At 40.7% G+C, this 13,151-nt stretch overlaps 1 protein-coding gene and 1 long non-coding RNA gene across 2 annotated transcripts; both read left to right on the top strand.

Moving 5' to 3' along the window:
- The first annotated feature begins 5,155 nt into the window (after positions 1-5,155).
- Positions 5,156-9,367, top strand: LOC125377848 (carbonic anhydrase 2-like). Its single transcript, XM_048391902.1, has 5 exons — positions 5,156-5,168; positions 7,683-7,691; positions 7,856-8,011; positions 8,831-8,994; positions 9,329-9,367. The coding sequence occupies exons 1-5, from the start codon at positions 5,156-5,158 to the stop codon at positions 9,365-9,367; spliced, it is 381 nt and encodes a 126-aa protein (XP_048247859.1).
- A 1,132-nt stretch (positions 9,368-10,499) lies between these two features.
- Positions 10,500-12,959, top strand: LOC125377859. Its single transcript, XR_007219849.1, has 3 exons — positions 10,500-10,771; positions 11,298-11,449; positions 12,293-12,959. It is a non-coding gene; the product is annotated as an uncharacterized LOC125377859 (long non-coding RNA).
- Positions 12,960-13,151: the final 192 nt, after the last annotated feature.

Here is a 13,151-nt window from a genome sequence, read left to right on the forward strand (position 1 = left end):
CCTCTTGTTGGTGTCTATTATTTAGTTTTAGTTTTGTTCGGCCATAAAAAAGAATAAGAAGATCCTTGATATATTTTTATGGATTAAAGTCTAAAATCATATACATACCAGAGATCATAATTTCAGGCACTTGTTCCGTTAAACTTGTTCCATTAATATATCATATTTCAAGTAGATTCATGGTGCTGACAAACCTAGAATCAGGGCAAACTTGAATTAGAACCCACGATCATAAGTTTCTCAGGCGGGCCTGATGGCCGCAAGTCTGCACGGCGAATTCTGATACGTAACATGATAAATGATTCTCAACCTTTGGAACGTTAATTTCACATACATGTACTTATGAAAAAGTATATGATATGTTCGAATTCAAGTCGGCCCTGATTCTAAGTTTGACAGCACCATACTCATGCTTATGGGTTTACCTAGTGGTTAAAGCGTTCCCTCGTCATGGCGAAGACCCGTGTTCGATTCCCGACATGGGAACAATGTGTGAAGCTAATTTCTGGTGTCACCCGCCATGATATTGCATGAATATTGTTTAAAGCGGCGTAAAATCACTCACTCACTCATGAGTTTCACCAAAGTAGTTAACCTCTAGGACCCGCTTCACCTCGGGACATTCGCCCACATCAAGACATGACGTGATTCAGGACATAACTGAAACTGTTCGAAGTGACGTTAAATCAAACTCGCCCACCATTGGTGAGCTGAGAAGAAAAGGTATGGAAAAAGACACTGAAAGAATGGCGTCTTTTGTCATCTGAAAGTATCCGATCGTTAAACCTCCAATCATTACGGATGTTGTCGAGGCATATGCAAAAGGGATATACCAAAAGAAAAGATGAATGTGTTGAATGTCTAGTGGTAGAGCGTCCGCCCGGAAAGTGGATGATGCGGGGTTGGGTCCCGGCCGCGTCATACCAAAAGATGTTAAAAGATAGTACTTGTTGTTACCCTGTCTGGCGCTTGGCATTAAGGTCGGCTCGGAGTCAGAATACTGTGTCTGAGTGGGATATTCATGTTATATGGGATATCTCAGTGGGCTAGCACTATAAAATCGGCAAAAGACAGACAGACAGACAGACAGACAGCCAGCCACACACAAAAGCACGCACGCACGCACGCACGCACGCACGCACGCACGCACGCACGCACGCACGCACGCACGCACACACACACACACACACACACACACACACACACGCACACACACACAAATATATATATATATATACTGTCATTGTAACAGAATCTTTACCAGGGGTATGGGAGACAACTCTGCTTGTCTTGTTTACATAGTGATTTGCAGTTCGCTTCAATTGTGCTCAATGTTATAATTCTTCTCACTGTGATGTTTTCCACTGAAAATCCATTTGTTATAATTCATGTGTAATTTACTGGTATCTGTAATTGATAATAGTACACTCATTGTTCTGTAGTACATCTCCAAGTCTAACACTTGATATTTCAAGTACAGTTTCTGTTAAACTCATTTCCAAGCACGTGTTCCTTGAAGTAAAATTACTATTCGTGCATTGTAAATATGAATATTATATTTTAATGATAGGATTTATTATTTTCCTGTTCATCGAAAGTTAATACTGATCTTGTGTCAGATAGATGTTGAGAACAGAGAGAATTTAACAGGTAAATAGATACCATATTGTAACGATTGAGCTGGACGTTATATCCGTAGCGCCACGCCAAGTTTTAAACTTGACAGCAATACATTTTTGCCAGCCATGTTTTTACGAATACGGAAATAATGACCCGAATTCCTCATTGTGTTTTCAGTCAATATAAGTTATTGATGAGCTGAGTAACATTTGGTTTAGTGTGCCAGGATCATAAGATCATAAGAGGAGCGGGCCCTATATTTGGACTGAGGCGGACTAAGGCGGATCCAACTGGTTGAAATTCTGGAAAGACTGGGAATTGCAGATATATAAACGGAAAACAAGGGTAAATTGTTGCCCACACCAGGGTCCGTCATCGCGCAATGTAAAGTAGAAACCAAGCCTGAGAGAGTGAGTGAGTGAGTGAGTATGGTTTAACGCCGCTTTTAGCAATATTCGAGCAATATCACGGCTGGGGACCCCAGAAATGGGCTTCACACATTGTACCCATGTCGGGAATCGAACCCGGGTCTTCAGCTTGACGAGAGAACGCTTTAACCATTAGGCTACCCGACCGCCCAAAACCAAGCCTGAAGTAACACAAACAGGTGCGCCAAATCCCCCACTTCAAGCTACCCTGAGAAAAAAATGTTAAGGCGCATTGCCTGATCAATGGAAAACTTGGTATACGTTTCATCAACCTTTTCCGATAGATTGACTCCGGAAAGAAACTCGGCTATTCAGGCCTTGAAATCATCGAAGGAGTAATCAGAGCTATCGGCACCACAGATTCATTCCGGGAGTACCTTGAAGGGAATAGTAATATTCCAGTAACATCAGAGCGGGGGACACCAGAAATGGGCTTCACACATTGTAGCCATGTGGGTAATGGAACCAGGTCTTTCGGCACGACGGGCGAACGCTTTTACCACTAGGCTTTCCCACCGCCCCTAAAGTCACAGCAATAACCCGAATCTATTGATTCCAAAAGAATGAACTCGTCCCTTCGGCGAATTGTTTGTGATAGAATGTTGATATATACTGGATAATCGGATTGATTGCTGCTTGGACACTCTCCCATCATTACACTGCCCCTGCTATGTTGTGTATGTCAAAGAACGAAATGCCCTCAAAAACTGCTCACTGACCGAAATAGTTTGCTTAGTTTACTTACGTAATTAGTGAATTGCACTGTCCACTCAGGCACTAACTTGTTACGATATTTCACTAATCAGTTAGTAAATATTTGCTAATTAGACTAGTACATGTGGCCTATCATTGACTAGGGCAGTTTACTAATCAGTTAGTAGACATTACTATTCAAATAATCTTCTTCTCATAATTTACTAACAGCAATAGTATATTTACAAAGCTTGTATGTTTTACTACACTTTAATAAAGGCTCGTTCCTTTGTCATTTTGCAATCCCTGTTGACACCTGCTGAATACAATTGGCAAACAAAACAGAAGAAAACATGAAAAATTCAGGTGAAAGATAACAAAAAACGATTTTTCAGTTGCATTTTACGTTTACTTATACAATGCTACGTAAACATTCTTCATTAAGTACATGCTGTAAAGTTTTTGTGATTTCATGAATAAAAACAAATTTATGGCGTCAATCGCTCCTTTTCTTAAAAATAATAGAGTTGAGACCTGGTACAAGGATATTCCCCTACTTAAAACACATCCCCACTTTCACACTTTGACCAAACATTGTCTCGTGGAAAATTATTTGCTTAATTCAACAGAACTCTTTGTCGGCTGTATTTATTCTGTGTGAGTCGCCCTTGCGTGATTTACGAGGAATACGTTTTCTGCCGCTGTTGCACGTGCACCAAGATCCCTCGTGAACTGATATTTAAAATGCATTATACACGGCTCATCATAATTTCGTGGGGTCCTTTTGTTTGTTTGTTGTATAACGCCGCACTCAGCAATATTCAAGCTGTATGACGGTTGTCTGTAAATAATCAAGTTGGGACCAGACAATCCAGTGATTAATATCATGAGCATCGATCCACTCAACTGAGAAGCGATGAAATGCATCACCCGAGTCAGCGAGCCTGACCACACGATCCCGTTAGTCTCATATAAACATATACATGTACATATATCCCCGGCTGCGTCATACAAAAAGACGTTAAAAGATGGTACTTGTTGTTACCCTGTCTGGCGCTCGGCATTAGGGGCTAACAGAAGGACTGGTCGGCTCGGAGTCTGTATACTGTGTCTGAGCGGAGTATTCCACATAGTCACCATTCCCGGCAAACATCGGTTGCTGAAGACCTATTCTTCCCCGGATCTTCTCGGGTCTCGTGGGGTCCTGAAGTAATATTTCATCAATCGCTTATAATTAAATGCTGACGGGGATTATAGGATAGATTGAGACCTGAATCTATTTGCTTTAAATATGATCATTGACGTAGTAGCCTGCTGTAACAACATTATAAACATAATATTTTTTGCTTTTAAGGCTTTTACGGGGGGCCTCTGCTCCATTATTTTTAGGGAATGGAGAGTTACTCGGACATTCCCCTTCTGCATGGGATACCCCTTCTCTCCACCACTGCCACGTGCAATCAACCAGGCAGGATATATTGTAAATAAGCTGTTTACGAACCATCTGCCCCTGTCACTCAATAACTTTGTACAATTCTCTGGACTGTTTTCTCATTTTGGCCGATTCACTTACTGTGTACCTTTGGTATAAAACCCAACTAAACGCTTATAGCTGTGTTCCCTATGTAGCAATGTTCCAGGTTACAACTCCCACCCACCAGATCATGTTTCATGTTGACAGTGCCTGACATGAATAACCGGTGTAGAGCCAGGAAAATACGTGTGGCTATTTTCGCTTGGTGATCTCGTCATATATCATTTTGTTGCTGCATGTGCATTAACACGGAACAGCATGTCACCACTTTGTCACGTCAGCGAAGTTGTAAGATGAATGGGACAGTAAACAACATTTACACCCTGATCTTTGATCCACAGATGTCCCGTCAAGTTTCAGGATCTAGAATTCAAAGTTGACGTAAACAATTCGTTGCACATGATGCAGAACGGTAACGTCATTTGTCATGACGCATATCCTATTTGCCAGGGATGTTTTTCTCCCCCGTTGAATTCTTTGCAAGCAGTAGAATGTTCTAGCTGCTGTGTGTCTTTTCAAATGGAAACGTTGAGTGTGTTGTTTGTGATTTTTCTCCGACCTTCTCATGGCTTTACATCGTACAGAAGTTCTTATACGTACAATGCAGAGCCGCGTTTGCGTCTGTGTACGGCGGGGTCGGTGTCGAAGTCGTCCTTCGGATACAACATGTACGCATCGAATGGTATGTAAACCGCAAGAGGTTCTTTTGACAATCTTTGATGTATTTTTAACCATTTATTTCACAAAAAGTAAATCGGTTTAGAAAGGAGTTTACAGTATCATTTATCCTTTGAATCTGTATGTTGTTACATTTATGAGTTTACAAACACCAAGGTGTCTTTACCGCTGTTGGGTAGGGCCCAGCCAAAGGTAAGGTTTGATGGTATTCCAAGGTAAGTATCTGGTTTGGGAACAAGGGGTATAAAAAAAATCCACTGTCGAAACATCTGACAGAGTTTAAGAAGGTCATGGCAGAATCAGCAATAGCCTTAAAAAGCATGTTATGAAGGCGTGAAACGTTGCTATGTATTTGTACCAAGTGGGGATTAGATAGTAAAAGAGGATATAGCATCACGTTCCCAGTTACCAACGTTGTCAGAGACGATGGGTCGGGTATCCAACTCGGCTTAGTTGATTCCGTGTCATTGGGTTCAGATGCTCTGGGACGATGCCCATGATTGGAATCACTGGTTTGTCTGGACCAGACTCCACTATTTACAGGCCGCCATGGTAGGCTAGATAGAATATTGCAATAGTACGGCTTCAAATAAGGCAACAAAAATAACATGTAGTAAAATATAGAGTTGATGGACATTATTTCATATAATACTTCATAGTTCAAAAGAAAGCTTGAGGTACCGGTAGACACTTTTGTAGAAATAAATAAAGTAAAAGGCAATAAATAGTACTTTCAAATGTCATATGAATGATCTCGGGACATAAGTCTGGCCAGTTCAGTTGAAATGTTGAACAAACACTAGACAAGATCCTAGTAGTTGACATAGAGAAACATATTCTCCATATATATTGGGTATTTTGGTAATCTAATTCGTTAAATCCATTTTATAAATCAAAATACCCTGTGTTTTAGCTGGTGACAAGGTAATATCAGTAATCGACTGAGTATGTTGAAATACCATGGATATATCTACAGACATTCAATATTCAATGACATCACTTTACTATAATGCCAACGTGGTTATTTTTCCATTTTGTCTAATGTACAAAAGGTGGCATTATCCCCGCGTTGTTCTGTATTGGTTGGTTTGTTTTGTTGTTTAACGCCGCACTCAGCAATATTCCAGCTATATGACGGCGGTCTGTAAATAATCGACCAGACAATCCAGTGATTAATATCATGAGCATCGATCCACGCAATTGGGATGGATGACATGCATCAACCAAGTCAGCGAGGCTGACCACCCGATCCCGTTAGTCGCCTTTTACGACAAGCATAGTCACCTTTTACTCGTTGTACTGTAAGTTATACTTACCAATGTTTATGTATCGTAGAATAGTCAGTTGATGGAACTATTGGCAGTGGACAACATACAACCCTGTTCACGTACCTTTTCTGCACGTAAAGTTGCACATGTAAATAAAAGCATAAGTATGAAATAAACAAATTCCAAAAGGGAGAGATTTCTCATTTCTTCTTTGTACTTATCTGACAATAGGATTGGCGCAAGAAGGATTGTTTGGATTAAACCGACATCAAAGGCGTGGTTGAATGATATTGTAAAGGAACTTTCCGCAGAGTGACCAGAGAATTCCGCAGAGTGACCAGAGAATTCCGCAGAGTGACCAGAGACAAGTTTTACTTCCTTTATCATAAGCTTTAAAGTCCTTATCCAAAGAGTCGTCATGTCAGTCAGGGCGTTAGGGTAGCCTTGTGGTTAAAGCGTTCGCTCGTCACGCCGAAGACCCGGATTCGATTCACCACATGGTAACAATGTGTGAAAAACATTTCTGGTGTCACCCGCCGTGATATTGCTGGAATAGTGCTAAAAGCGGCGTAAAACCATACTCGCTCACTCACTCAACACGTAAACCCGTGAAACAGAAAGATGAAGTTCATATAGCAATACATTTTGCTGGTTTCGCCTGCTGAGTCTCGGAATGTGGGAAACCTATTTTCACAAGTTTGCACAAGATGATCTTGTCGTCTTCCGAAACCTTAAATTGCTGTACACTATTTGATAATGATCCATAATACTGACGGATTCGCACACTCGACTGTGCTTTTGGCAGATACTATTCATGGATATGGAAAGGCTTTTGTCGCTTTTATTTCTCTAGCAGGCATTCTCAGTGAACCAATTTAATTCTCAAAGTGGATCATTTGTGGATAGACAAAGTTAAGAAAATTCAAGATATAAGACAAAGTTGAATTTAATGGAACAATTTGATATATAAATGTGAGAACACTATGACCAACGGAATATCAGCCGTAATACACCAATAAGTCTGATATCGCGACATGTTGTTGATATCGAAAGTGACCTTATCTATATTATATAATAAATTATTCATATCAGTTTTATTAAAACTTCATCCACGTCCACAGAGAAGGGAAAATAGAATCATGCGATTTATATAAATTCCCGATTAGTATGGGGTATTCACATATATGCCTTGTTCAAAGTATTGAATATATATCAGTTGTACATATTGACAGGTCCATGATGTCAATCACTGGATTGTCTGGTCCAAACTCGATTATGTACTGACCGCCGTCATACAGCAGGAATATTGCTAAGTACGGCTTTAAACAACAAACAGACACGCAAAAACATATTGACAGTCAAGCACTTATAATTATGCCTCGTTACTTGTTCATATAAAATCAGATTATGTAGTATTTACCTATGAAATTTGATGATGAACAATTTTGTTCCTTTTTTCAGAAGAGTCAGGTCAGAGTGACAGAGAAGGGACAGTTTTGTGTGTGTGTAAAGAGATTGCAGAAAGCAAATTCTGTCAAATGTTTTCGATATAAGTAATACCTATATCGACAAAAGCATGTATGAATAGTTATATGATACACACTCAAAATGGGCTAATTATGCTAATATTGCAGGTCCACTGCGGTGGCACCGGATCTCAACCTGCTGTGGGGGAGCGAAGCAGTCTCCCGTACCTCTGAGTACCCGAGGCGCAGCGTGTGGTCAGCCCTACACTCTCACATACAGTCAGTCTCAGGCTGCAAGTGTATCGTCAGTCACATATAACAATGGTAGGATTTCAGTTTGGTGTTAGCTGAATATATAAGTTACCTCTAGCCATATAGATCGACACGTCCATACCACGAACAACATGCTGAACGTGTGTTTGCAATAAAATAGAATAACAGAATGTTAACGTTCAGGAATACAGATGCGCCGACCACAGACAATCTCCAGTCATACAAAACACCAGTGTGATTAACTGATGAGGACATCATATTTGATGTCAAATGACTTGTACTCATCTCAGATTGTTACGCCATCATTTCTGTAGGTTCCCCTGCAACAATGGTGTCCAAGACCAATATCAGAAACGTCTGCTGAGATCTGATGGTTGTTTTAAAATAAATACGAGTTAAGGTTACCACAGATTAACACGACTGTGCAGCTTATGGTTTGTTATCAAGTACCAAAGGTTGGAACAAGTGACATTCATATTTGATGCGATAGAGAGCTGTGATTCGAACCGAGTGCGAAATCTTGAATAAGGACCAACATGGCATGTGTCATTCCTTGTCTATATGTATGGAGGGTGTGATTATTTTTTATACGGCTATATTGTGTTGTACACGCTATCATCGAGTTCATGTTCAAGACCATAAATCATGTTTAAGTGACAAGTGCACATTCGGATTTATATTTCTTGAAACTCGATTCGTCAGTGTTTCAGAAGAGCACATTTTATAGTGTTTTCAGGCTTATAAAAGGGATACGACCTATTTCCAACCAGGGACTATTTTGTGGCAGAAGTATTAGTACAAAGATACGGAACGCAAGACAGGGACATGTTCTCTTTCAATACCAATTCAATGTCTCCTACATATCCACAGGACAAACAGCTACAATGACCTTCCCGAAAAGGAGACTCTCTCTCAGTGACGTACCCCGTCGTCAGGGCTGCACGTTCCTCCTGGGGGAGATACACTACCATGCTGGCATCACAGGGGACACAGGCTCCGAACACTGGCTGGAACACACAGGATACGGGGCCGAGGTAGGTAGAGTGGGTGAACCTAGGTCAGAGATAGGCGAACGACGAAATCGGGCGGATGCAATGAGTCACATGTGGCATCAGGAACTACTTTACTAAAGGTTGCTTCTGGAATGTTACAAGCTGGAAGTTCTTGTTAACCTCGGGAATGAATATGGAGGAAAGGCCTAGGTATGGACATGGAATTTCAGTCTCTGAATTTAAAGTCCCAGAACCTGCCTTTAGTAACGGATTATTTTGATATACATTGAGGCCATTCTTTATAATGATGATATTCCCCTATTGGTGGAATTCACAAGGCTATCCCTAACTTAAACTTGATTTGTTTTTTGTGCAGCGTAAATCTGTTCAGAGAGGGCTTCCTAAGGTTGTATAACCTGTACATCTCTCCCGTTCACAATGTCAATAAACTATACAAAACAACGATGCCCAGAAACCCTTGCGGATGATGTCCTATGGCACATTCTTCCACACCCTTGCTCAAAACGATCGCCCAATTCAGCCAATGCTATGGGACCCATCCACTCTCTAATCATTAAACGGGACCCGAGCAGCGAGTAAACATTGTCCAGAAGCAGGTTGACTGCATCTAGTGAATTGTTACTTACCATGTTGGTGGAAGAAGGATACAGCCCATACTGCCTGTAAACAGCTATGGTGAACAAATAGAGGTGAGGTGAGGTGAAATTGGGTTTAACGTCGCGTCCAAGATTATTGCACTTATATAGCGACGTGCATGCACGTGTATGTGTGTGTGTGGCTGCTTGTACTAGTCCGGACTCATGCTGATTTATAGTGCTAGCTCACTGAGATACCATGCCGCAGTTTAACATGAATACCCCACTCAGACACAGTATACTGACTCCGAGCCGACCAGTCCTTGTTTTAGCCCCTTAATGCCGAGCGCCAGACAGGGTAACAACAAGTACAATCTTTTAACGTGTTTTTGTATGACGCGGCCCGGGATCGAACCCTGGACCTTCCGCTCTCCGGGCGGACGCTCTACCACTAGACCACGGAGGCGGTCGAACAAATAGAGAGACATAACTGTCAATAATTTAGTATTGACGTGGCAGATGAATGTTGAGATATGAGCAGGTAGGGCACATCAGGACGCTATTCATATTAGCTGAAAACAGCTAAATGCTAAAGTGGATATGCTGTAGAGATCTATATATGTGAATTGTTAATGTAGACTGGAAAAACCCCCTGAATTATTAAAAGAAAGATACTAATGTTAATGTGTACAGAAATGTAATATGTATTATGGAATAAATGTTATGTTAATGTATATGTAATAACCCTAAAACAAATGATCTAGTTGTTATAATAAAGAATTTATAGTTCCTTATTTTCGTGAGGATTACACTGCTATGTTGTCGCTGTTTCAGGTCCATCTGGTGCACTACAACAGGAAGTATAGCGGTATAGTGGAGGCGACGTCAAAACCGGATGGACTTGTCGTTATTGCTATCCTTATACAGGCGAGCAGCACGTTCCATGTTGTATTTTCATTTTGTAAACCACATTTTTTAGATTACTGTAAGAAAGTGGTGTAGTATCCCTGTCTCATGTTTTGGATGACATCATGCCTGATAACTGTAAAGATTGATCCACTCTATGGGGAAAAACAAGGAAAAGGTATATAAGGGTCCTTTTTGTGGTAATAGCCAGTACCTATTTGGCAAGTTATCGCGTTTGTTGTTTTAGAAAGCAAGAACATCACCAAACAGCGAGTTAAGAAGATATGTCCGCTTGGTGTCGAGGTTAAAGGCAAACGGTACAGTGTTTATGTTACGTGCGAACCAAACCAACTCAGAATATGAAATATCACTGTCTATAAGTGTATCAAAGAAGATATGCTTTGCACTTTATTTGTTTGTTTGTTTGTTGTGTTACGCCGCACTCAGCAATATTCCAGCAAAATGACGGTGGTCTGTAAATGATTGAGGCTGGACCAGACAATCCAGTGATTGTCATCACGAGCATCAATCCACGCAATTGCGATGCGATGACATACATGATGCAGCAAGCCTGACCACCCGATCCCGTTAGTCGCATCTTATGACAAGCATAGTCGCTTTTTACGGCATGTTTGGGTTGCTGAAAACCTATTCTTCCCCGGATCTTCAAAGGTCGCTTCCATTGTACTACACAAACTACTTGATATAACTGTATTGCCCAGCCCTATATTGTGTTTCATTGTAATTACCACATACAATATTGTTTACAACACATGTAATGTTTCTATGTTTGTAGCGTCCTATACATGGTATATGTGTTATGATGTATATTCCCTCCTACAGATGCGAAACTCAGGACGACTATAAGGCCCCTCCTGCTGCTCCCCCACAGTAAAGAGTTCTTCATATATGAGGGTTCGCTCACGTCTCCGCCATGCTCGGAGTCAGTACTATGGGTCGTTATGAGGCAACCATTACAGCTGAGTTCACGAAGGGTATGTCATGGAACGTCCGCCTGTGGATGACGTTGATCTGTATTTGATGTTCATAGGATACATGTAGAAACGAGAAGCTTTTTATATCGTAACCAAGAAATGATAAATGAGACATTTTCTCTTGATGTCCCTTATACCAGCCGTGACTACTGGGCTTAGAATTCTTTGCAAGTATATATCCAGAGGTAATATGTAACAGTAATACAGATTCTGCTGTATGTATACCTGAGATGAAATACCTGCTTTCAGCAATTTTCAGGCTGTGTAGTCCGCTACTAGCATAACTAAAATTGTTCAAAGGAGCCGTCTTTCCCTACGGATTCCGCTTCCAGTACATTCCTGCTATTTTATATGGAGCATTTGTAGGATATCAGAATGAGAGAGTGAGTGATTTTTTTCTAACGCTGTCGTCAGCATTATTTTAGCTATATGTCGACAGCCTGTAAATAACTGAGTCAGTGGCTGCAAGTAACGATCACTTATAAGACACGGTGACACCATCAAACTGGCGAGCCTGACCAGACTGTCTTCTTTAGGCAACTCTTCCGACAAGCGTAGGGAACTGCGAATCTATCCTTCCCCGAAATCCTGACAGCTACACGTGTACCAAAATATTCATTTATGTACGGTAGCAGTTTGTAATCCATGGTTTCTGTTCCACGGCGACGCGTGGAACATCTACATGCTATGTAACGTATTAATAGTATTCATTATATCTGAAACGACTATGCAAGGCATATTCAATGTAAGAACACGAGACTATTACGTCTCATTATCGTGATTATTTCAGGCAGCAACTTCTTAACAGTACTACCTAACCCTCCCTACCCCTTTTCTTTATAGCTGCAGATGCTGAGGAACCTTCCAAGAAAAGGTGGGCGGGTGTTGGCGACATATACAAACGTCCGCCCCGAACAAGAACTTAACAACAGGCTTGTGGAAACCAATTTCCCTTGTTCAGACAACCTCGATGCCTTCAATACACCGACAGAACACGGAGGACATTTATAGATATGAACATTGGAAAATGTCACGAATATGTGTTTGTTAAAGAGTTTAGGAGCTTATATTAACATATTTATGTCAATACATTTTTTGGCATTTCCAAATTTGACGCCTCAGTGACACAACTTATATCCTATGCAATTCCCTATGTGTACCTTATGTTCCTGTCTTTTGTAATTTAACAACTGACTTGCCTTTGCATGTATTTGTGATGGTTGCCTCCAGTGAGGAAGGATATGTTCACCTTCTCGTGAACACCATGAACATGTGTTTGTTGCTTTAATATATGAAAAAGGTTGATTACTTTACATTACATGAGATTGATTATGTTGTGTAAGTTTAACATCTATTTATATGTTTGAATAGGATATTGAAATACTTCCATGCCATACATACTCTTAACTCATCAGCAACCCATGCTTGTCGTAAGAGACGACTAACGGGATCAGGTGGTCAGGCTCTCAAACTTTGTTGATGCATGTCATCGTATCCCAATTGTGTAGATGGATGCTCCAAATATGATTCAGTTGATTGCCTGGTCCAAACTCGATTACTGACAAAATCGCCATCATATTGCCGAGTGCAGCGTTAAACAACAAACAAACAACAAACATGATGAAATGATATATCAGGTATTTATGTTTGAATTGCTATTTAATATTTTTGTAGCTACAATGAAATCCCGTTATAGTTTTTG

This window comes from Haliotis rufescens, unplaced genomic scaffold (assembly GCF_023055435.1).
Source record: "Haliotis rufescens isolate VD_foot unplaced genomic scaffold, xgHalRufe1.0.p SCAF_101, whole genome shotgun sequence".
Lineage (NCBI taxonomy): Eukaryota > Metazoa > Mollusca > Gastropoda > Lepetellida > Haliotidae > Haliotis > Haliotis rufescens.